This window comes from Ursus maritimus, unplaced genomic scaffold (assembly GCF_017311325.1).
Source record: "Ursus maritimus isolate PB19 unplaced genomic scaffold, ASM1731132v1 scaffold_12, whole genome shotgun sequence".
In the NCBI taxonomy this organism is placed as follows: Eukaryota; Metazoa; Chordata; class Mammalia; order Carnivora; family Ursidae; genus Ursus; species Ursus maritimus.
Genome location: NW_024423564.1, coordinates 33109795 through 33134442, shown reverse-complemented (window position 1 = coordinate 33134442; position 24648 = coordinate 33109795). Strand labels below are relative to the sequence as shown.

The following is a 24648-nucleotide window of genomic DNA, read 5'->3' as shown; positions in this document are numbered from 1 at the left end:
AGAAAAAGGCAGGTTTCCCTAGGCATGTCTATTAAACATAACGTTCACTTTATCAACTCACTTTTAGATGACCACCTTGAGCGCACACTTCATTAAAAAAGAAATGGAAGCTGCTCTATTTTCATACCACCAAATCCCCAGACACAACAATGTCTGCATCCTTCTCCTCTCCAAAGGCCAGGGTCTCTACTGGATCTGCTCTGCATCCCATCCAGCCTACCGATCCAGAAGCCTTGAGAGCTCACCCTTGCATGATCCCACTCTACTGACCCCTCTGAGCAGCATTCAAGCATGATTTATCATCCCATATTTAAACAAATTTTATTGTTAGTCTCCCTTCAGGTACTGTCCACCTCCCTATTATCGACTTCCTTGACATTAGCCTAAACCTTCTGCCTGCACTTTCTCACCTCCAATTTACGACTCTGTTTGCTGCAATCTGACTTCCACCCAACCCCCCCCCACTCGAATGGCTCCAGCCCTAGTCACCAGTGATCACTCTGCTGTTAAATCCAAAGAATATATGTCACTCCTCAGCAGTGTCTGACATAGCTGATTGATTTTTGCCTTTGTCATCTCCTGGCTTCTATAATTACCTCTTATGCTCTGGAATTTTTTTTTGTCAGGCTCCTTCTCTGGCTCCTCCTTTTCTATCAAGCCTCTTAAGTGTTGGCAGTTCTCAGAGGTCAGGCCTAACCTTCTTACCCTATCATCTGGAGCCACACTGCCTGGGTGTGGAACCTCGCTCCTACGTCTACTGCTAGCTGTGTGACTTTGGGCAAGTTACTTGGTTTCTGTTTGCTTCAGTGTCATCATCTTGAAAGGGGAGGGGGATAATAATTGTACCCTTCTTATAGCATTGCTAGGAAAATTAAATAGTCGATACACATAAGGTACTTAAATAAGTACCTGGCACACAGTGACCCAGGCACTCAATAAATGCTATTTATCATTACAGTTGAAATTGTTATTAGGTAACCTCATTAGCCCATATGGCTGTAATAAAATCTATGTGCCTATAACTTCCCAATTCCTAAGTTCAAAATTATTAAATCTAGATAAAAACCTCTTTTTTGAGCTTGAAATCCATGTCTAACTGGCTACTTGTCATCTTCAATTAAATGTTTTAAAGGAATCACAAACCTTGTAACTTAAATTTTCCGTCTCCTTCCCTTTAGCCTGCTTCTCCTTCCAAGTTGCTCATTTTAGCAACCTGAGAGTTGTTTCTTTTTTCTACCAACTTTCTCTCCTTCACCATTCCATATCAAACACATCACCAGCTTTTATTGATTTTATCTCCAAATCACATCTCAAACTGCCTACTTCTACCCTCCCCACTGTTGTCACCCAGCCCACCCTGGATGTTCCCCTGTCCAGACTGTTGCAGTGGCTGTCTTAATGACCCACTGCTTGCTTCACTAGAACTCCTTCTCTAATGAGAGCAGCCCCAGTGACCTGTTAGGAAGTAAATGTGATCATGTCACTACCCTGCTTCCTCACAGCTCATAAGATTGAACTCTCAATTCATTACAGTGGCCTGCCAGGCCCTCTATGAGCTTCTCTCTCTGGTCTTATCTCAAACTATTCTCTTCCTTGCTTTAATTACATTTTTCTAATTTGCAAGGCTTTTTATGCAAAACTCTTCAGAGTTTTTACACAACCTGTTCCCTCTGTCTAATATATTATTACCTCCACTCTGCCTGGCTGACTCCTACTCACCCTTAGGATGCCTTTAAACATTACTTCCTTGATACCACTATAAATTATGTACCTGTGTTATTTTTCTTCACAGCACCCTGCCTTTTTTCCTTATGTTTATCACAACTTATAAATACAGTTTTATTAGTATGACTATAAATTCCATCCAGACACTCTCATCTGTGATTGCTACCCTCAAAATATTTATTTAGTGAAAGAATGGATGAACGAATGAACGAATTAATTAATTAATTGTGGAATAAACAAACTCAGTTATTTTAAGGATGTAGTAAAGAAAAAAGGTTTTAAAACGTCTCTCCAGAATCTCTCAAAAACAAACTATTCAGGAGATTGCCATTTGTTGTTTTGGCTGTTCTTTTTTTGGTCACAGGCAACATTCAGATGAATGGCCCAAGAAAATCAGTGGGCAGGAGTGAGGAGGAGCAAAAGTGGGGCTTTAGCCGAATAAGTTCAGGAGGCTCCTTTTCCGTGCTGGGAGTTCCAGCCGGCCCCCGTCCTGATGTGTTTCCACCATGCAAAATTACTGACCTGCACGCTGTCAAAGTGGAAGAGAAGATAAATTTATCTTGGACAGCACCTGGAGAAGACTATGATCACGGCCAGGGTAGGTTTCTTGTTTCACTAACTGTGTTTCTACCAGGTGGCATTTCTAATAACTATGTCAGGCATTAGCTGCGTACACATAGTTTTGGGGGCTTTGAGCTGACAAAGCTGCAGAGAGTTGTTATGAAAACCTTTGAGTTGTTGATGGGGCCTTATATACTGGAGTGTAGTAATGGGAGCTTGTCAGCTCCCCCAGAATTGAGAAGGCCCTGGTAAACGAACTGACACTGATCATCTAGAAATCTTGACTGGAAACATAAATACTATATGTAACAGTGGTCTAGTCCACAGAAATGGGTTCTGCATTACAGAGCATGGGCTTCCAAATACTGGCGGTATTTAGTTTTCTGAAGATTAGATAGTGGATAGTGAATTAGAAGATTTACAAGTCAGGATTAGGGGGGAAATTCCCATAAGTCATGCAAAACTTGGTGCATTTTCCACCCCCACTTCTGGCCACCACTTTTGTTAGGGAGACTAGAACCGGTTCCATTATGTGGGTGGACATTGATGAAGTTTTTAACATTCCCTTTTCTAAGGCCTACACCAGGCTTCAGGCTTCCAGCATCATTTCTTGATCCCTGTAGCAACTCAACAAAATAACCTTCCTCAGAGAATAACTTTTCTAACATCTTTGCCATCACCAAAACATGGTTATCAATGATTATACATTAAATAGTTCATATCCTGTTGCCTCTGATTGAGATGCCTGTAGGAACCAACCTTCTCTGTTGAGAACTTATTTTGTCAATATCGGTCAATAACAGTGACCACCTTGGGCCTTTGCCAGTCTTGCTCCCAACTCGGGTCATCTTTCTTTGGCTTGTAATTCTCTATCCATTTACTACATTCACCAGAAAGCATCTCAATTACCAATAATTCTGTGCTGCTGAGGAACATCAATACTGTTCTTTGCCTTCCAGTTCTTTCATCAAAATCTCTTGTCAGAGGAGGAGGAAGTGAAATACTTTACACTCTGAATTAAGGATTCTCCTAATTTAAAGATTGGAGATGTACAATGAATGATTGAAACTCTGGGATGGATATGTCCTTTGTATAAAGGAAAAAGCTGTAACTTACATGTCAGGAAAAAAATTATTCCCACTCTGGCTTTAAGTCCAGCTGTTTGATCTTTGGCCAGTTCTTAGCCTCTATTGGCCTCAGTTTCCTTTTATGGAAAATAGGACTACAAATATTTATTTCATAAGGTATTGTAAAGAAGAAATGAAGTGACACATATAAAATCAGAGAGGGAAGAGAAAGTGTGCCAAATTTCCTGGGCTGCTGCTTTGTGTTGTTACTGCCTTCCCTAGTTTTTTATTTACAGTAAGGAGCCACAAATGCTCCCATCTGTATTTAAAGGTAAGAGTGGTGCCACCTAGTGGCACCTGGTGAGAACCTAGTGTTCTCGCTCTCCTCACTGCCTCAGAAACACCTACTGTGCTGAAAGAGACAAATGCATGCTCAGGCTCCCATTACTACTGGAAACTGTTCCTTTCAAGAGCCCTAGGAATTTCAACTACACTGCTGAATTAAAAGACTAGGAAGAAAGTGTGCACTGTCAGTGGTTATTAATGGCTTGAGAAGAAGAAATACAACCATATGGGACTTCAGAATTGGTACCACAAAGGGCATTAATCAAGGGAATAGAGATCTTCATGCAACTTCACTGATGAGCGGGATGATGGAAGTAGATCTGGCTTGTTATAATATCAGAACCATAAACCACAAAAGATAAGTGGTAGGAATGCCTGGATGTGTACTGAGTTGCTGAAATCACTGTCACAACTGATTTGATGACTCAGCAATGGCAAAATTGACCTGTTTAATCCATAAACATGTGCTTTCATTGCCCATTTTCCCCCCACAAATTACTGTCTAGAAAGGCGTTGTCCTCACCTCTATGACCAGAGTTAAAAATAATGGGGTTATGTCTCTGGCTTTACAATGATAAAAAATGTTCTTAAGAACCTTGTTAGCAATAAATAAATATCTCATATATGAACAAATATATCATTATTTATCCAGGTGGCAGCTCTTTATTATACACAATTCTTAAGAACCTTGTTAGCAATAAATGAATATCTCATATATGAACAAATATATCAGTATTTATCCATTGGCAGCTCTTTATTATACACAATATCCTAGAAAAGATGGCCAATTATGTGGAATGAATAAAACATTATCAGATCACCATTATGTATACAGGCTAGGCATTATGGAAATGGGTTACCTCCTTGGGTTTTCATTAAAAGTCTGGGGTAAAATAATTGCTAAAACTGAGTACCAAGCATGTTCTCCATCTCCTTTGTATTTCTTTTTAGAAATTAGGGACGCCTGGGTGGCTCAGTCTCTTAAGCGTCCACCTTCAGCTCAGGTCATGATCCCAGGGTCCTGGGATCGAATTCCACATCAGACTCCTTGCTCAGTGGGGAGCCTGCTTCTCCCTCTACCTGCCACTCCACCTGCTTGTGCTCACTCTCTGTCTCTCTGACAAATAAATAAAATCTTTAAAAAAAGAAATTACAGTGAAAATATATTTACTAAGCTACTATTAATGCCCAGCACAGCACTAAACAATATATAAGCATAATATAAGATAACATAGTGCCATTTGTATGGTTTGGAAGCCACAGAAATTAAAAGGCTATAGAGATCAGTGTGGGTGGGAGCAGAGGAGAGGCCAGGTTCTTACACCAGGGGCTTTGGAGGGGGGCCAGAATCCAAAAAGCACCAATCTTGTACCTCCTTCCTTGCACTGACTACCTTCCCTACGTGCCTAACAGCCTGACTTTCACACTCTTCCTCTGACATCGTTTCATCATGTTCTTCTATAACCATTGTTACAATGTACTATCTTTAAAAATTGTTGAAAATGTGCTGCTTCTGAAGAAGCTGTTCAGTGACAGCAATTGTCCTTCCCACTACCTCCTCTAATCCTGTTATACTACTAAGCTGGAAGAACATGTAATGGAGGAGAGACCTAAAATAATCCTTAGGGGATGAATTGGATTTCAAATGAAGAGAAGAAGTAGCCACTGTTAGTTCAGTAAGCTCCCTGAAGATGGAACCAAGTCTTCAACTTCCTGTCTTGGCCCTCAGTCCAAGCCCAGAGTTTTCCCTACTAGGAATTTACTGGTAGAGATGCTAATGAAGATGTAAGCCTCAATAACTGGAAAAGTAGCAGTTATTGGGAAATAGGAAATAGGAGGGAGGGTAGCCGAGTGGGAGGCTGTACAGTATAGTGTTAAGGTATTGGGATTTGGAGTCAGACACACCACATTTTACCTGTGTGACCTGAGGCATACTTAATTTCCCTCAACTTCTGATTATTAATCTGCAAAAGCAGACGGTAAGAGTAGCTATCTCAGAGCATTGTTAAGAGAATTGAATGAGGTAAGGCCCAGAGAAGGATCAAAACAGTGTCTGGTCCATTCTAAATGTTCAGTAAATATCAGCATTTGTAACATTTTGGAGATGGAAGGGATCTTAAAGATGTGCTAGTCTGACCCCCTTGTTTCAGATGTAAGAGAATGACCCTGAGCGTTTAAGTGTCTTGCCCAAGGCCACAGAGCTACTTTCATTGGTTAAAATACACTGTGAAAAAAAGAGAGACCAAATCTAGAGATATATATATCTATGAGATCAAAGATGCAGAACCAGCCTGACTTCTCTTTCTCACAAGGAGAGAGGGAACATAACAAGTACTGTAACGGAAGGTGCTTCTCCATGAATATGAGCTGAGTTTGCTTTGAGTCTTTGCAGTTGCCCAGCTGTCCTGCATAAAGTTTAATAGGTGCTCATAGTAGAAAGTAATGGGATTTGGAGTGGAAGAAATGAGTTCATTTCCAGCACTGTTATTTCCTAACTATTCACTATGGCAGCACATTTAACATCCTAGGTCCCTACCTTTTTATTTTAAAATGAGGTGATCAATTTCACACAGAGAGAGCTGTGGATGTGGAAAATCTTTGTCAATGCTAAGGCTTATGAACTATCACTTGTTTCATTATCTAGGAGAAGACTCTGGGAAAGCACCACGGAGAGGGCTTTCTCCAGAGAGAACAACGGACATAGGAACAATGGATATGTTCCACTGTGAGTGTAGAGTGGGTGGTCAGCCTCGCTTCTCATCCATATCTGTCCCCCTGTATTTGAACCACAGCAGGAAGCAACTCAGTTCCAAGTGGGTTCACTCTGAGGGAACTGGCTGATTGATAAATTTGAATATAGGCCTATTTTGTTTTGACAACCTTCTCTAAGCATGCTTTATTCTAATTACTACTCAGGAATAGAAACAGTCTCACTATCAAAAATTATTATAGATTTGGAAACTGTTCAAAACATAGTCATCAGAATATTTTCGTTTTTAAATTAAAAATTGGAATGTCCTATGGTTTTCATTCCTCAGAACAAAATCCTCCTTTGAAGCTGCTCCATTCATTGAAATCTATTTTTGGCCATTTTCGATAAGAATTATGATAGTATTAGAGTGGGTTGTACTACAGGTGACTTCCATTTTTTTCATAATTATTTGTTACTCATAATTTTACTTTTGAGTTGGTAATACATTCACATGGTTGAAAATCAAAACAGCACAATATGAATGTAACACTTAAAAAGTACTGAACTATACCCTGAACTGTTACACATTAAAAATGGCTAAGATGATAAATTTTAGGGACACCTGGGTGGCTCAGTCTCTGAAGTGTCCACCAATCTTACTCCAATTTTGTATCTTACTCCAATTTTGAAAAATCAAAACAATATAAGGAAAATCAAAATAGTAAAATTCCTGCCCTCAGCTTTTCCAAATTCAGCTGTTCTATAACATGCAGTTTTTTTTAACTTATCACAGTCTGCCTTGAATTAATGTCATACCACTTCATATATAACATGAGAATCTTTCAAAAGTATAATTCCATGTACCCTCTGCCATCTTTTGTGGTCCTGCTGTCATATATCATACTACTACATTTTTATAAAGCCCACAACACATTGTTATGGCTTCTGTTTTAAACAATCATCTTTTTGATAAATTTTAAAGAGAAAAAAATGACTCTTTTTAGTAACCCATACAGTCACTATTTCTAGTCTTCTTCCTCCCTGTAGGTCTAAATTTTTATCTATCATCATTTCCCTTATAGCTTAGGTCTTCAGGTGAAATTCTCTCAGGAGTCAATTATGTGAAAATGTGCTCAACTCACCTTAAGTTTTAAAGTACATTTTTATTAGATATAAAATTCTAGGGCAATAACTTTTTCTTTCAGTACTTTAAATATGTTATTTCATTGTCTTATGGCCCCAATTTTCTTTCTGATGAGAACTCAGCTATCATTCTTAGTGTTATTCTCCTGAGTATAAAGTGTTTTTCTTTCCCTTTGGCTGCTTTAAATTGTTTTTATCTTTGGTGTTCAACAGATGGACCATGATGTGCTTCAGTGTGGTTTTCCTGATATATATTCTGTTTGGGGACGCCTGACTTTCCTGGATCTGTAGAGTATTCTTTTTGACCAGATTTGGAATATTTCCAGCTAATATATCTTCAAAAAATTTCTATTCTATTCTTTTTCTTCTTTTCTTCCTGGATAATATTGATATGATATGATATGATATGATATAATATTGTATTATATTATATTATTATTATGTTATATTATACCCACATACATTAAATGGATATGTCAGTGGATCAAAAAGATCATTGAAATTCTGTTTTTCTCTTTTGTCCTGAGTGCTACAGTTTGATTTTTATGGACTTGTCTTCAAGCTTACTGATTTTTTTCTTCTGTTGTGTCCAATCTGATATTAATCTTCGCAAATGAATTTTTTCATTGTGTTTTTTTCCAATTCTAGAATTTCCATTTTCTTATTTTTTTAAGTTTCCATCTCTCCTCAAATTTCCCATCTTTTCATTCACTATATCCAACTTGTCCTGTTAACTTTTATCATATTCATCATGGTTATTTTTCTTTTTAAAGATTTTATTTACTTGACAGAGAAAGAGAGAGAGAGAGCACAAACAGGTGGAGTGATAGGCAAGGGAGAGGGAGAAGCAGGCTCCCTGCCTGATGTAGGGCTTGATCCCAGGATCCCAGGAGCTGAAGGCAGATGCTTAACCGACTGAGCCACCCAGGTGCCCTCATCATGGTTATTTTAAAGTTCTTGTCTATTAATTTCAAATCTCAGTCATTTGTGACTCATTTTATTTCCTGATATTTTTCTTGACTATATATTATATTTTCTACTTCTTTGCATGTCTAGGGATTTTTTATTGTATATTGGGCATGTGGTAGTAAATTATAGACTCTGGAATCTGTTATATTCTTCTGAAGAGTTTTGAAATCCTTTCTTTCTTTCTTTCTTTCTTTCTTTCTTTCTTTCTTTCTTTCTTTCTTTCTTTCCTTCCTTCCTTCCTTCCTTCCCTCTTTCTCTTCCTTTCAGAGAGAGAGAGAAAGAGAGAGAGAGAGCACATGAGAGTGGGAGAGGGGCAGAGGAAGAAGCAGGCTCCCTGCTGAGCAGACAGCCCGACATGGGACTTGATCCCAGGATCCTGAGATCACGATCTGAGCCAAAGGCAGATGCTCAACCGACTGAGCCAGCGAGGCACTCCAAGAGTTTTGAAATTTTTTTAATTCATAGCTTGGTTCACCTTGAATTTGAGGAGGCTTGGTTTTACTTTTGGCTAGGGTTTATCTATTTCAGTTTTCTCTTAATCCAGGGTATATCCCTTAATTCTGAAACCCAGTCTGTATTCCTAATGCATGGCTCTTTCAGAGTTTTAATGGATATCTTCAGATATTTACCATGCTCCTCTAACTTGACAAGACTCACACTCCAAACTCTATACTCTTGGTGAGCATTAGCATAAAATTCTGCTCAGTTTTTCAGCCTTCTAGCTGTTGTTTGTCCCTTAAGCCCTTAATGTTTCACCCATACATGAATAATTAGAAGTCTTCCAATGGTTTGAAAAAAGTTAATGCATAGCTTTGGGGCTGGTCCCTCTCTGGCTCCCTCAACTTTTAGCTACTTGGGCAATCCCATTCTCAGTCTTCTGATTTCTAAGATCCCGAATGTAGCTAGCTTTCCATTCCAGCTATTGTATCTGTACAGGAGAGGGAAGTTTCTTAAGAGGAAAAGCTGTACAAACATAAATCATTCCTACTCTGATTTCCTTCTTTTAAGGATTGTAACACCTCTGGTTTCTGTCTATTTTTATCTGAATGCAGTGCTCCAAGAGCATTGTGTTGTTTTGTTGTTTTGTCTTTTGCTTTCTTCAGAGTTCATACCTGTTATATTCTGGAGAGTTAGTCTAAGCCACGTAGCCATTACCAGAACTCAGAACTAAACTTTTACCTTTGATTTAAGTAACACATGTTTTTGTCACTTAACATTTATGCTTACATCTTGCTTAAGAGGATATTTTCCATGTAGAAGTTTTTCATTTTATGTATTTATACTTATCAATTTTTTTGTTTATGGCTTCTGAATTTGAGTCTTAATTAGAAGGGCCTTTCTTACTTCCAGGCTATACTGAAATTTATCTATTGTTTCCTACTAAATACTTAATATTTTATTTTTTTACATTAAAATTTTTGATCATTGTGGAGTTTATCCTGAAAAAAATGTTTGTGATATGGATCCAGTTTTATTTTTTTACATCATTTTACCCAATTGTCACAACATCATTTATCAAGAAATTTGTATTTTCCCCCATTAATTTGAATTCTACTTCTATCATATACCAAATTCCTGGATGTATTGTGGCCTATTTTTAGATATTAGTTTATTCATGCACCAGTACTACAATGTTTTAGTTATAGAAGCATTACAGTGTTTTTCTATCTTATAGGTTTAGTCCTTCCACATTGCTATTTTTAGTCTTTATATAGCCAAGCTTGATTATTTATTTTCCACTTAAGTTTTACAATAAGCTTGAAACTAGAGGCACTTTTATTTTATTTTATTTTTAATATTTTATTTATTTGAGAGAGACCAAGCTAGAGAGAAAGAGAGGGAGTGCACAAGCAGGGGGAGGGGCAGAGGGAGAGGAAGACTCCCCGCTGTGCAGGGAGCCTGATGTGTGGCTAGATACCAGGACTCCAGATCATGACCCCAGCCAAAGGCAGATGCTTAACTGAGCCACCCAGATGCTCCCTAGAGGCACTTTTAATAGAATCATTATTTTTTACAAATTTACAAAATAACACGGAAAAATAACATCTTTATTATGCTGAATCTTCCTATTAAAAAAAAATAATAAGTTTTTCCTCTTGTCCAGGTTTCAATATGAGTTCTTATATAGTGTTTTAAAGTTTTGTTCATATACAATGTTTTGTTATGTTTATTTCTAGGTATTTTGAATTTTGTTGCTATTCTCTTTAGTCATTTCTAATAAACTAGAAAACTTACCCAAGTGACTTAACCTTTCCATTTATATTTTTTAATTTCAGCTAACAGCTATGAAATAAGAATCAGTCAAAGTTTACGGAATATTCAAGATGACTTTAACAATGCCATTTTAGTGAATACATCAAAGCTAAATCCTCAGCAAGCTGGCACCAAGGAGGTATTTACATTCTCACCAAAGCTTTTCACAAATGGACCTGACCACCAACCTGATGGAGAGACACAAGAAAGCCACAGAATTTATGTAGCAATACGAGCAATAGATAAGAACTCCTTAAAGTCTGCTGTATCTAACATTGCCCAGGCATCTCTGTTTATTCCCCCAAATTCTGCTCCTATACTTGCCAGAGACAATCTTATATTGAAAGGAGTTTTGACAGCAGTGGGTTTGATAGGAATCATTTGCCTCACTATAGTTGTAACACACTGTATTTTAAATAGGAAAAAGAGAGCAGATAAGAAAAAGAATGGAACAAAATTAATATGAGCAAATGTACAGGGTACCTTCTTCTTAGATATAACATCCATGGCCTTTACACTTTACAAAAACATACCAATAAAGTCAAATTAACATCAGAACTATTAAAAATGCTTTGAGTTTTTGTATAATACGGATCAGATTTTTACATGGTAAACAGACAAAAGAATCTTTGATAACACTCATTTTTGGAAGGAAGTTAGGGAATGCTTAAGCTTTGGGTATGGACGGAATAATAAAAATTATCCTCCAAGGTAATGTCTTTAAAAGCAAAGGCAAGGGCAAGATTGAACCAGAGTCAAGAAAAGCTTGTTTTATTGTAGAGGAAAAAAAGCCCCAGGTAGAGGAAAGGAGGTTGGTATAACTGTCTCTATGAAGCAATTGCTTAGTTACTTTGATTAATTTGTATTTTCCTTTACCTTTTCAGAATAGGTTGCTTTTTTATGACTAAAGATCAAGCTGCATTTTATATATGAGGACCCTATTGTAAAGTTCTTCACCTCTTGCCATTTGGTTAACTATACTACAGATCAAATCCCACTGCTTGTGCTCAAAGAGATCTTTGTTCACTGTAAGAGTTAACATTAAAATGTGGGTATTATCCTTGTCCCCTGACATTAGTGTTGTAACAGAGGTCTATTGAATTTATTGCATATGAGACTGTATTCTCATCAAAGCAGCTTTCCAAGTTATTGCCTTGGTGTTATTCAATAAAAATGGTTATAACTCTCAAAAGGCTTTAAGTAAAGAATAAAGACATAATTTTGAGGTTATTTTAATACATACACAGGCTGTATAGTTTTATTTGATTTCAACCAAAGAAGAGGCCATGGGGGACCCTGGGGGAGGGAAAAACTGACCTTTGGAAATGATTAACTGATTCTATCTTTTATTTAAAGAAGATTCTGGAATCCTTTCTGCATCAAAGGTTATTTACCTATGGGAGTGGGAGGTGAGTAGAGAGTGAAGCACAGGTCACAAGGAAATAAAAATTATCTTTCATCTAATTTTATTATCCTTATTTTTTAAAGATATTGAGCAATAGAATAATTTGCCTTGTATATTAAAGAGCTTTAAACTTTATTGGATAAATGTAAATAATAATGTGAAATAGATCTATTTTAAAACCAGGATCAATTAAGAATGAAAATTTGATTAAATTCTGGAGAAGCAGGGAGGGAATTGTGGGAAATTGGGACAAGAGGAAAGAGAAAGAAGCCTGAGTCAGAGACTCAGGCCAGTGCTGAGGTAAAATGACCAGCAAATCTCAGTACCCAGGCTGTCTCCTTGCAGCTTAGACTACATCCCAGGTCTGACCTGTTATATTCTAAGTCTCACAGTGCCTAAATTTTTGCTGATGCAGACTTCAAGTTCCTAGGCAGTCAGTCCCTCCTCCCTCTATTGCCATTATGCCTGCTATCCTGGGATTTGCCTCTCTGTAGCTTCAATGATTTGATACTATATAGTGCTGAGATGGGGTGTGGTGGGTTTTGAGCCTTTGAATGTTTTCCTCATTTTATAGATAGGGAAATTAAATAGTTAAGGGAGTAATCCAAAGCACTGGGCTGGTTAACAGCTGAGGTATATAATAGTAGAGCCAGGTTCTCATACTACTCCTTCACTCCTGTCTATTTAAGAAGGTGTGGGAAGATAGTGGGGATTATGCCTAGAAATATTTAACTCTTTTCAAGGATCACGTCCCCAGACTGAAGTTATGCCCTAGAACAAGAGCAAAACTGAAATAGATCTGCTCTGACAAAGCCTAAAACCAAGTCTCCACAGAATCAAGATGATGCACCAATAATTAAACTACTGCTAGAACATGACCCATAAAAAGAAAACATATACAGAGTCTCTGCAACACATCATGCAGTATCTAACAAAAAATCAACAGACATGCCAACAAGCAAGAAATATGTACCATAATTAATAAGAATAAAAATCTGTCAACAGAAGATGCAAAATGGATCCAGATTTGGAATTAGCAGACAATAAGTTGACAATAACTATTATAAATATGATAAAGAAATTATAGGAAATGATAGTATAGGTAATGAATAGAGAAGAAATTTCAGGAAAGATGCCAAAATTCTTTAAAAAGAAGCAAATGAAAATACTAAAACAGAAAAACAGTGTATGAAAGAAGATTTTTGTAATGGATTAACAACAGACTGGTACTACAGAAGAAAGGATCAGATGACTTGAAAACAGGAAAATGGAAATCATGAAAATTAAAACATTTCATTTTTAAAAAATGAAAAAGTCAAAATGACCTGTGGAACATTATCGAGTAGTTTAACATACATATAAATGAATCCCAGAAGTAGAAGGAGGAAAAATGGAGCACAAAAATATTTAAAGAAATATTAGTTGAAATTTTTCCTAATTTGACTTAAACTATCAACCCATGGGTCTAAAATGCTCAGTAAACCTAACATAGGATCTATGCAAAGAGAATAACACCTCAGTATATCATAGGAATAATGACTGATTACTTGTCAGAAACAACTGAGGACAGAAGACAACAAAATGACATCTTTGAGTGCCAAAAGAAAAATCTGCCAATGCAGAACTCTATATTGAGCAAAAATACCTTTCAAAATGAAGGCAGATAAATAAAAGCTGAAATTATGTTCACCAGCAAGAAATACCAAAGTAATTTCTTTAATCTAAAGGGAAATGATGTCTGGAAATTATAAATAGGTAAATGTAATCTATTGTTGGTTTTCTTTACTTCTAATTCCTTTAAAAAGCAATTAACTGTTTAAAGTAAAAATTAAAACAATGTATTATTTTATTAATAACATAATTAAGTAAGATATATGACAGCAAAAGCAAAACAGACAGGTGACAGATGGACTTATACTGTTAAAAGTTACTTACATTACACTTAAAGTTGTATATTCAAGTAGACTGGAATAAATTAAGGATGCATTTATAAATCCCTTGCCACCCATTAGTAATAGAGAAAGATATACCTAAAAAGCTAATAAATGCAATAAAAATGGAGCACTAAAACTAACCAATTAACACAAAACACGTAAAGTAGAATGGAACAAAGAACAGAGGGAAATAACAGAAAGCAAACAGCAAGATGGTAGACTTAAAGCCAGCTAAATTAATAATTATATTAAATATATACAGACTAAACACTTCAACTAAAAAGCAGAGATTTTCAGATTTGACAAAAAAAAAAAGCAGACTCAACTATATGGAATTTATAATAGGTGCATTTTAAATACAATGACATAGAAGTCAAAAAATGAAACAAGGAAATGGTATATTGTGCAAATGCTAAGCATAAGATAGCTAGTGTTAGTATATTACTATAAGACAAAACAGGCCTTGAGAAAAGAGAGAAAAGAGTGCCATTTTATAATGATAAAAAATAAATTCACTAAGAAGATAGAGCAATCCTACACGTGCATGTACCTATTAATAGAGCTTCAAAATACCAGAAATAAAAATTGGCAAAACTACAGAGAGAAATAGACAAACCAACAATCAACTTTGGAGATATAAATCTCCCATTGTCAAAAATTGTGGCAATTAGATAGAAAGACTCAATAAGAATGGAACATCATTCAACAATGGAACAAGAATTTGAACAACATCATCAACTAATTTAACCTTGACATTTATAAAACACTGCAACCAACTAGTGCACAGTACACATTCTTTCTAAGTGCTCATGTAACACTCACCAAATGAGATCATGAGCTAGGCCATAAAACATATCCCAGAATATAGAGTCCTGACATAGACCTACACACATATGGTCAATAGATTTTCTACAAATGTGGGGATGGCTGTGAGTGTAGGGATGGCAAATGGGGGAAGGCAACTCAATGGATAAAGCAAAGTTGTTTTCAATAAATGATGTTGGAATAACTAAACATATGTTTGGGGAAATAATTTTACTCCCACCTTATAAAAATATGAATTCATGATGAATCATAGATATAAAAATGAATTAAGATATGAACTTCTAGAAAAAATATAATGTCTTCACAACTCTAGTGTAGAAAGATTTCTTAGAACAGAGAAAACACTAAACATAAAAGAAAAAATAAGCTGGACTGCATCAAAACTAAATATTTGTGCTCATGAAAGGACACTGTTAATAATGAAAAGGCAAACTAGAGTGAAAGAAACATTCACAACACATATATCTGACAAAGAAGTCTTATTTAGAATATGTAAAAATTGTAAATTAAATATATAATATTTTATAAATTATAAATAAAATATATATTTAAAAATACTGTTATAAATCAGTAATAGAAAGGTAAAGAACCCAATAAAAATGGGTGAAAGATTTAAACAGTTGACAAACAGAATATATAAATGGCCAATAAGCACATACATAAAGGTTATCAACACCATCAGTCATCAACAAATGAAAATAATAAATATAATGAAATACCTCTTCATTCCCACCAGAACGACTAAAGAATAAAGGTTGACAATAAGAAATGTCAACAAGGATATGGAGCAATTGGAATTTTCCTACAGTGGTGAGTGTACAACCACTTGAGAATACTGCTTGGCAGTTTCTTAAAGGTTATGCATAAATCTAACCTTTGACCCAGCAATTCTACTTCCAAAGAGATGAAAAGATGTCCACCAAAAGACTTCCTCAAGAATTTTTATAGCCACTTTAGGGGCACCTGGGTGGCTCAGTGAGGCATCTGCCTTTGGGTCAGGTCATGATCCCAGGGTCCTCAGATGGAGCCGTACATCCGGCTCCCTGCTCATCAGGGAGTCTGCTTCTCCCTGTCCCTCTGCTGCTCCCCCTGCTTGTACTCTCTCTCTCTCAAATAAATAGATAAAGGCTTAAAAAAAAAAAGAATTTTTATAGCCACTTTATTCATAATAACCCCCAAAAGGAAACAATCAAGTTTCTATTAATAGAATGGCTAAAACAAATGTTGCTATTTGTATTACCTCACAAGGGAATACCACTGAGCAACAAGAAGAAACAAACAACTGACACATGCAACAATGTACATGAACCTCAATGCATTATCTTGAGCTAAAGAAGTCAAACTGTGAGGGGACACAAAACTGTGAGGCAGATTCAAGTGAGGTTGAGAAGACAAGAATGAAGAGAAAAAATGTTTTAAATAAAACAAAAATCATCCATGTTAGAGGATCCAGATTCAAAATGCTGGTAGAAAATCTAATTGATGAAAAAATTAAAAAGGGGAATGAATATAAAGTTGGGGGATGGTGCATTACATATTAAGATCTGTGCGATGATTTATGAATTTAAAGTATAGGGAAATGAGGAATAGAAGCAGAGGGAAGGTTAGATGAGAAATGGGCTCTGATGAAATGAGATTCTGATCTATTGTGTATCTTAGGATGTAGAAAAAGCACAGATCAGACACAAAGAGAAAGACAAAATAACATGAAAGTTAAGGATACTGATTATGAAGTACATTATGATAGACAGAGAAGCACTCAAGGATACAGAAACATATACTCAAATCATGGAGGTAATTAGAGCCTGACTCCAAAGCTCAAAAGGAATGCCTCCCTCCATAAATGCCTCTTGCACTTAGAATATCTAACTCTTATCAGCAAGATGGTTCCTGGGTTGGGTGGAGAGTGACCTAGACTGCGGCCCACTGCATTCTCCACTCCCGTTTATCAACAGGCTAAGAGTCTTATCAAAAATGCTGAGAGCAACTGCCTCAAGGGCACAAGAAGGAGGAAGCTATCCAGTACAGTGGGCAATTGCTTTCTAACTCACTGGCTCTGTTGAGCCGAAGCAATATAAATTAACAAACGTGCAAAAGGAACTTTTCTAAAATTCACATGATCTCACTTCACACCAGTATAGGAAAGAAACAAGAACACAGAGAAGATAAAAGGAAAAAAGAGAGTGGAATAGAAAAGTAAAAAGAAAAATTAGAAATTTAGGGTAGAGAAGACAGGACTCTTAGTCAACAAGTTAGGATTTCAAAATAATGATCTTTAGGGGCGCCTGGGTGGCACAGCGGTTAAGCGTCTGCCTTCGGCTCAGGGCGTGATCCTGGCATTACTGGATCGAGCCCCACATCAGGCTCCTCCACTATGAGCCTGCTCCTTCCTCTCCCACTCCCCCTGCTTGTGTTCCCTCTCTCGCTGGCTGTCTCTATCCTGTCGAATAAATAAATAAAATCTTTAAAAAAAAAAATCTTTAATCCAAAATTTTTATTTTTATGTATAAATTTGTTTCAATTAAAAAAGTAATACATGCTATTATAAAAATACAGATGGTTAAGTAGGATGTGATAAACAAAATAGATGTGAAATAAATAAGTTTATTTATTAACTTATTTATTTCACATACATTTTATTCCTTTATTAAAGGACATTAGAATAATTTGGTTTCTTGCTATTATAAAGTAGACTTTGAGGGACAAATTATATTATCCTTGTACATATAATCTTATGCACCTCTGTGAGTGTATTTGTAGGGTAAATTCCTAGGAGTGGAATTGCTATGTTAAAAGATATACACACATAAATTTTGGTGAACATTTCCCTTCAAAGCATTTGTATCAATTTTTCTAACATCAATAGTGTATGAATGCCTGTTTCTTAATGGCCATTACTAAAAGAAGTAATGAACTGGGAGGTGGAGGCAGGAGAAGAAATAAACAGGTTATTACTCACAGATGGTGTAATTATATACATACAAAATCCGAAAGAATCTAGAAACTACTAAAAATAATAGGAATTTAGCAAACTCACTAAATATAAGGTCAATACATAAAAACCTATTATATTTCTATATACCAGCAATATACAATTAGGAAATGAAAATTTATTAAAATATCATTTATAATAGCACCCCCCCCAAAAAAACCCCGATAAGTACATCTAATGAAAGACCTCTACCCTGAAAACGGTAAGACATGGTTGAGATCAATTAAATAAAACCTAAAATGAGACAAGTTATGTCCATAGATTGAAAGACTCAGTATTATAAAGGTGTCAGTTCTCCTAAAACTGATATATAAATTCAATGCAATCCTATCAAACCCAGATTTTTTTTCGGTGGAATTGAAAAGCTGATCCTAAATATTTAATTGTGCTGGCTGTGTGTATTTATTTTGCTTTATTTTTTTCAATACTTAAATACCAATATACCACAGCTAATGTCATAAAAATGTAGATTTGATGCAAGAAATAATATTAGAGAAATTATAGGTACTACAGAAAAGACATTTTATAATGACAATGATATAACAATCCTAAATTTGTATTCAGCAAATAACAGCTTTAAAATACATAAAGCAAAAGTTGACAGAACTAAAAAAAAAAAAAAGAGAGAGAGAGAGAGAAGAAAAAAATAGACAAATTCACAATCATAGCTGGAGATCTTAACACAACTCTATCACTAACTGAAAGAACAAACAGATAAGAAACTTATAAGAATAAAAAAGATCTGAATAATATGATTAACCAACTTGGCCTAACATATATAGAACACTATTCCTAACAACTGCAGAATGCCCATTTTTCTCAAATGCACATGGGGGATTTTATCAAAATAGACCACAATCTGATTCAAAAAACAAGTCTCAACAAATTGCAAAGTATTTAAATTTTAGAGTATGTTTTCTGACTGTAGTGAAACTAAATCTATAATAACATAAAGTATCCCTAAATGTCTGGGAAATTAAACAATACACTTCTATATGGCTCATACGTTAAAAAAAGAACTTGAAAGTTAGAAAATACTTGGAACTGAATGATAACTAAAATGTGACATATCGAAATTCTTACATAATGAAGCTAAAGCAATAGTCAAAAGACATTTTAAGAAAGAAGTAGTATCTGTTTCAGTCACACTGTTCCAGAGAATAAAAAAAGGAGGAAATTCTTTTCCAACTCACTTTTTGAGGCAGATAGCCTTGATACTAAATACCTGCTAAGAACATTACAAGTAAGGAAAAGTACAGACCAATCTTTCTCATGAACATAGATGCAAAAATCCTAAACGAAATATTAGCAAATTGAAAAGGATACTATATCATGATCAAATAGAATTTATGCTAGAAATGTAATGTTGATCTAACATTGAAAAATCAGTGTAAGTCACCACATTACCAGAACAAAGAAGAAAAATCACACGATCATCTCAATAGATGCAAAAAAAGCATTTGATAAAACTCTGGGATGCCTAGGTGGCTTAGTTGGTTAAGTGTCTGCCTTTGGCTCAGGTCATGATCCCAGGGTCCTGGGATTAAGTCCTGCGTCAGGCTCCTTGCTCAGTGGGGAGCCTGCTTCTTCCTCTGCCACTCTCCCTACTTGTGCTCTCTCTCTCTGACAAATAAATAAAATCTTTAAAAATGAAATCAAAAAAAAATTTGATAAAATTCAATATTTATTCATAACTTAAAAAAAGAAAACTCAGAGCAAACTAGGAATAGAAGGAGACTTTCTTAATCTGATAAAAGTATCTACAAAATATCTCTAGATAATAGCATACTTAATGGTAAAATATAGAATGCTTTTCCACTCAGGATTAGGAACAAGAAAAAAGATATCCATTCTCTCTACTGTATTCAACATTATACAGGAAATCCTAGCAAGTATAATAAGTGAAAGAAACAAAAGACATAAGATTGGAAAGGAAGAAATAAACAGGTTATTACTCACAGATGGTGTAATTATATACATACAAAATCCGAAAGAATCTAGAAACTACTAAAAATAATAGGAATTTAGCAAACTCACTAAATATAAGGTCAATACATAAAAACCTATTATATTTCTATATACCAGCAATATACAATTAGGAAATGAAAATTTATTAAAATATCATTTATAATAGCACCCCCCCCCCAAAAAAAACCCCGATAAGTACATCTAATGAAAGACCTCTACCCTGAAAACGGTAAGACATGGTTGAGATCAATTAAATAAAACCTAAAATGAGACAAGTTATGTCCATAGATTGAAAGACTCAGTATTATAAAGGTGTCAGTTCTCCTAAAACTGATATATAAATTCAATGCAATCCTATCAAACCCAGATTTTTTTTCGGTGGAATTGAAAAGCTGATCCTAAATATTATATTGAAATGCAAAGGACTTAAAATATCCCCAAATAATCTTGAAGAAAAACAAATCTGGAATGATACCAGATGTCAAGACATACAAAGCAGCAATAATCAAGACTCTATGCTACTGAGGTAAGAAGAGTCACACAGACTAATGAAACAGAAAAGAGTCCAGAGGGGCGCCTGGATGGCACAGCGGTTAAGCGTCTGCCTTCGGCTCAGGGCGTGATCATGGCATTGTGGGATCGAGCCCCACATCAGGCTCCTCTCCTATGAGCCTGCTTCTTCCTCTCCCACTCCCCCTGCTTGTGTTCCCTCTCTCGCTGGCTGTCTCTATCTCTGTCAAATAAATAAATAAAATCTTTAAAAAAAAAAAAAAAGAGTCCAGAAACAGACCCGTACATTTGCAGCCACCTCATTCACAAAAAGCACAACTGCAATTCAGTGGGGGAAAGTATGGTCTTTTCAATAAATGGTCTGGGCCTACTTGCCATCCATAATGGATAACAAAACAAAACAAGACAAAAATCTTGAATCTTACCTTACACTATGTACAAAAAACAACTTGCGATAGATCGCAGACCTAAATATGAAAGGCAGAACGATACAGAACAGAATACTGTATATTTTCACAAACTTGAAAAAGCTGTCCTAAATATGATGCAAAAAACACTACCCATAAAAGAAAAGATTAGACTCCCTCTGCCTGCCACTCCCCCTGCTTGTGTGCTCTCTCTCTCTGACAAATAAACAAATAAATAATCTTTAGAAATTAATTAATTAATTAAAACTGGGCAAAAAGACTTGAACAGGCACTTTACAACAGAGGAAATCCAAATGACCAAAAGTATATGAAAAGGTGCTTAACAACATTAGTCATCAGGGAAAATGCAAATTAAAACCACAGTACAGTATGATTACATTCACACTTACAATCATAAGGACTGACAGTACTGCATACTGGTAGAAATGTGCAAAAACCAGCGAAACCACTTCAAAAAGTGTCTGGCAGATTAACTAAATAAGGCTAGACATATGTATACCCTGTGACTCAGCAATTCCACTCCTGGTATATACCCAACGGAAATCAATGCTTACAGTTTTATTTACAATAGTCCCAAACAGGAAATAGTCCAAATGTTCATCAACAGCAGCCCATAAGCAAATTGTGCTATATTCTTAAAATGGAATACAATGGATAAAGAACGTATTGCTGCTACAGGCAACATGGCTGAATTTCATGCAGCAAATGTTATATGAAAGTAGCCAGATACAAGAGGATGTACTGTGTATTTCTATTTACATGATGTTCGAAAACAGGTGTAATTAATCAATGTGGCAATGGAGGTCAGAATAGTGATGACCATTTGGGGGTTTCTGACTAGAAGAGAACACAAAAGAGACTTCTGGGATGCTGAAAATACTTTGCACCTTTGGCCAAAGTTTGTCACTCAGGGCGTCACCTCCCTGGACCTCGGGTTTGTGTTGTCTGGCCCATCTGGGTTGCCTCTGACAAAGCCAGATCCCACGTGCCATCCAACAACGCTTTCTGAGCCAAAGCCTCTGTGGATCTGTTTAGGCCGAACCTGGACCCCAGAGGAGAGTGGAGCTGCCACTCCAGCTCAGTAGAGGCCATACTAAACTAGGCCCTCTCCTTGGGGAGGCAGAGAAGATGAGACGAAGATGAGGAGACGAGGCAGTCGTGGCAGCAGCACGGACTCTCCATGGAGCAAGTAGCCAAGGCCTAGTCAGCAGGGAAGGCCAGGCAAATCTGAGGAAGCACCCAAACTGGGTCTGTCACACCTTTGTCACAGACAACGGCAGAGGCCACAATGCAATAAGGGCAGGGCAGCTAAGGGCTCATATCTTTCAGGAAGGAAGGCTCTGGTTACACCAATAGGCAAACAAACAATACAGGACACCCAAAACGCTGGCTAAAAGTGAGGGAAATTGATGATAAAGGAAGGAGATAAATATCTATAATGGCTGTGAAAATTAATATAAGGCAACATCAATAAAGTGGAATCAGGAGGACAGTAGGGGAGGCTACAAGGGGGAACCATACCATTCAACATCAATTACAGGAAGAATTGTCAGTTACAGACCCCAACAGAGAATCATCAAAAGGAAAGAATCATCCATTACAGGCCTCAACCAGGAAAGATGTACATGGGATCTCCCACAAGAAATCAGCTATCCCTGCAACTCGGCTAATTTCTCCAATGGACAGACTTTCCTTCAAAATAACTCTTCCCAATTTACTCAAATAATGCTCCCTTCCTTTTTTTTTTTTTTTTGGAGTTGCCATATTGTGCATGCCCCAAATTCTAAATCTCTGTTACTCCTGAATAAACCCATTTTTGCTGGCAAAAGAACTGACTTTTATTTTAGGATTAACGTGGTCTTGAGACCAGCTCTAGCAGCGGATTTTAATTTATTTCAGTAAGTCTCTTGCTTTAGGTATTTTAGGAGATTGCAATTGGCCACCACTTTGAAGGAGATTCTATGAATGATTGGACTTGTACCTTCTTTCAAAGAAAAAGCAAAATAGCTTGTGCTCACACACAAAAAAACGTAAACTTTACATTATAATATTGGAGCTAAATATTATGGAAGGACAAGAGTGGATCTGAGCAGTTGAAGGGGTAAATTGTGTTGGATTGATCTTACGGAAGCCCCTTAGATTTTCTCGGCCCCATCTGTGCACTGGACCCTCAGTTACTCACTCCTCCTCAGTCCCTACCTCCTCCTTGAGGGCCCAAGTGGTTCCATTGCCACAGGCCAGCCATGCACCACTTGGAATGTATTTCCTTAAACACAAGGCATGGGATCTCTCTTTCCAAGCTGCTGTTGAAGGGGCTGGACAACACAGTCAGGAAGTTCAGGGGAGCTGATCACCTATAGGAGATGAGAAGCCAAACACTTCCCCTTCCTCCCTCCCACAGACTGTTTTTCATGGTTCTTTCCATAGCCCATTAGTAGACACCCCAAATGTTGGGGCATGTACAGTGGTCAGCTTTAATAACATTTCACCTTTCATTGCTTCCCAGCCATCCCTGACTATTTTCCAATTTCCCTCACTCTCACTGCTCTGGGATTAAATTCTCCAGTTATTTGCACATAAGCTTGCCTTAGGCTCTGTTTTTTAGGGAACCCAGGAAAGACATATATAGTTGGGGGTGTGAGATGTTTTAGATATAAATTTTTATGTATAATAAATGCATATGTTTATTCAATAAACATTGAGTAAGTTATTTTTGTATAAAAGCATATTTAGATCATCTGGAAAACCACCTTATAATTGAGTATTTCCAATCTATTTCAATGCTTTACTTTGGATTAAAGATTATATCCTTAAGCAGTAAGTTCTACTTATTAGCTATAAATACTAATCTAATTTTTATGAGCCAATGTCAAAGAAAGGGGGTAGACAAGGTGAAATTGATGCTTTCTACAATGTGAAGACCAAATGAAATCACAGGATGAAGGGATATTTCGAGTAATGAATACAGTAAAATGGTGGACCAATTTGAGTTTCCACCTGAGGTTCAGCAAACTTAAAAGTGTCTGTGCGGTAGCTGGCAGTCCATAATTCATGTTCCGACAGACATTTAGTTTCAATAAAATAATTTAATGTTTTTCATTTTTTATATTGACCAGTGGGAGCTATGGAATAGAGAAATAGAGGTCTGATGAGGAAATTGAAGGGAGTTTGCTTTGCACAGTGATATGTAAATTTTATTTTTTCTCTCCATTATAAAATATCCAATAATATCTGTGTTGCTTTCTAATGTTTTTGGTGCAAGTGGATTCTGTAAGGGAGTACCAAGAGGTGATGAGGCTATGTCAAGATCAATGAGGGTTACAAAAAAAAAAAAGAAGGTCACCATGAAGGATAACTAGGTATATGGTTTACATGTAACAAATGCTCACTAAATATGCAGAATAGTCAGGCCTCCATGGGCAGGTGAAGGTTGGAGGGTGGTGTTGGGTGGGTCAATGTCCTGGTTGGCAAACATTTGTAGTAAGTAAACATCTTTCAATGGCCAAGCCGCTTGTCACCTGTGAGTCCCTCCAGGGAACCGGATGTGGGCTCCCCACCCACATTTCCAGCATCTGGCACAGGTGAAGGCAAGGCTAATAATCCTTTCAAAATGAAATATTTGAAAGTACACAGAATTTGAGACTAAGCTACAGTTCCTTATATAGGAGACAAATGCAATAGTGAAAGAATTTTGGGTCAAAGGGTTAAATACTGTGATAAACCACCTCTGATAGCTTGGAAAAAATATGTGTCTATATATTCCTGTGTATATATATATATATATATATATATATATATATATAGGGGTAAAGAAGACCGACCTCTAAAAGC

General features: G+C 36.5%; 1 protein-coding gene and 1 long non-coding RNA gene across 2 annotated transcripts in view; one reads left to right on the top strand and one right to left on the bottom strand.

The window, feature by feature from the left end:
• Positions 1-11976, top strand: part of LOC103662944 (calcium-activated chloride channel regulator 2) — a 43067-nt gene extending 31091 nt beyond the window's left edge. Inside the window, exons 13-14 of the mRNA XM_008690637.1 lie at positions 2090-2323; positions 10779-11976. Of these exons, the coding sequence (XP_008688859.1) occupies positions 2090-2323; positions 10779-11221 (677 nt within the window). The 3' untranslated portion in view covers positions 11222-11976. The remainder of the gene's footprint in view (positions 1-2089; positions 2324-10778) is intronic.
• Positions 1-24648, bottom strand: part of LOC103662943 — a 68899-nt gene that overhangs the window by 29961 nt on the left and 14290 nt on the right. The window lies entirely within an intron of this gene.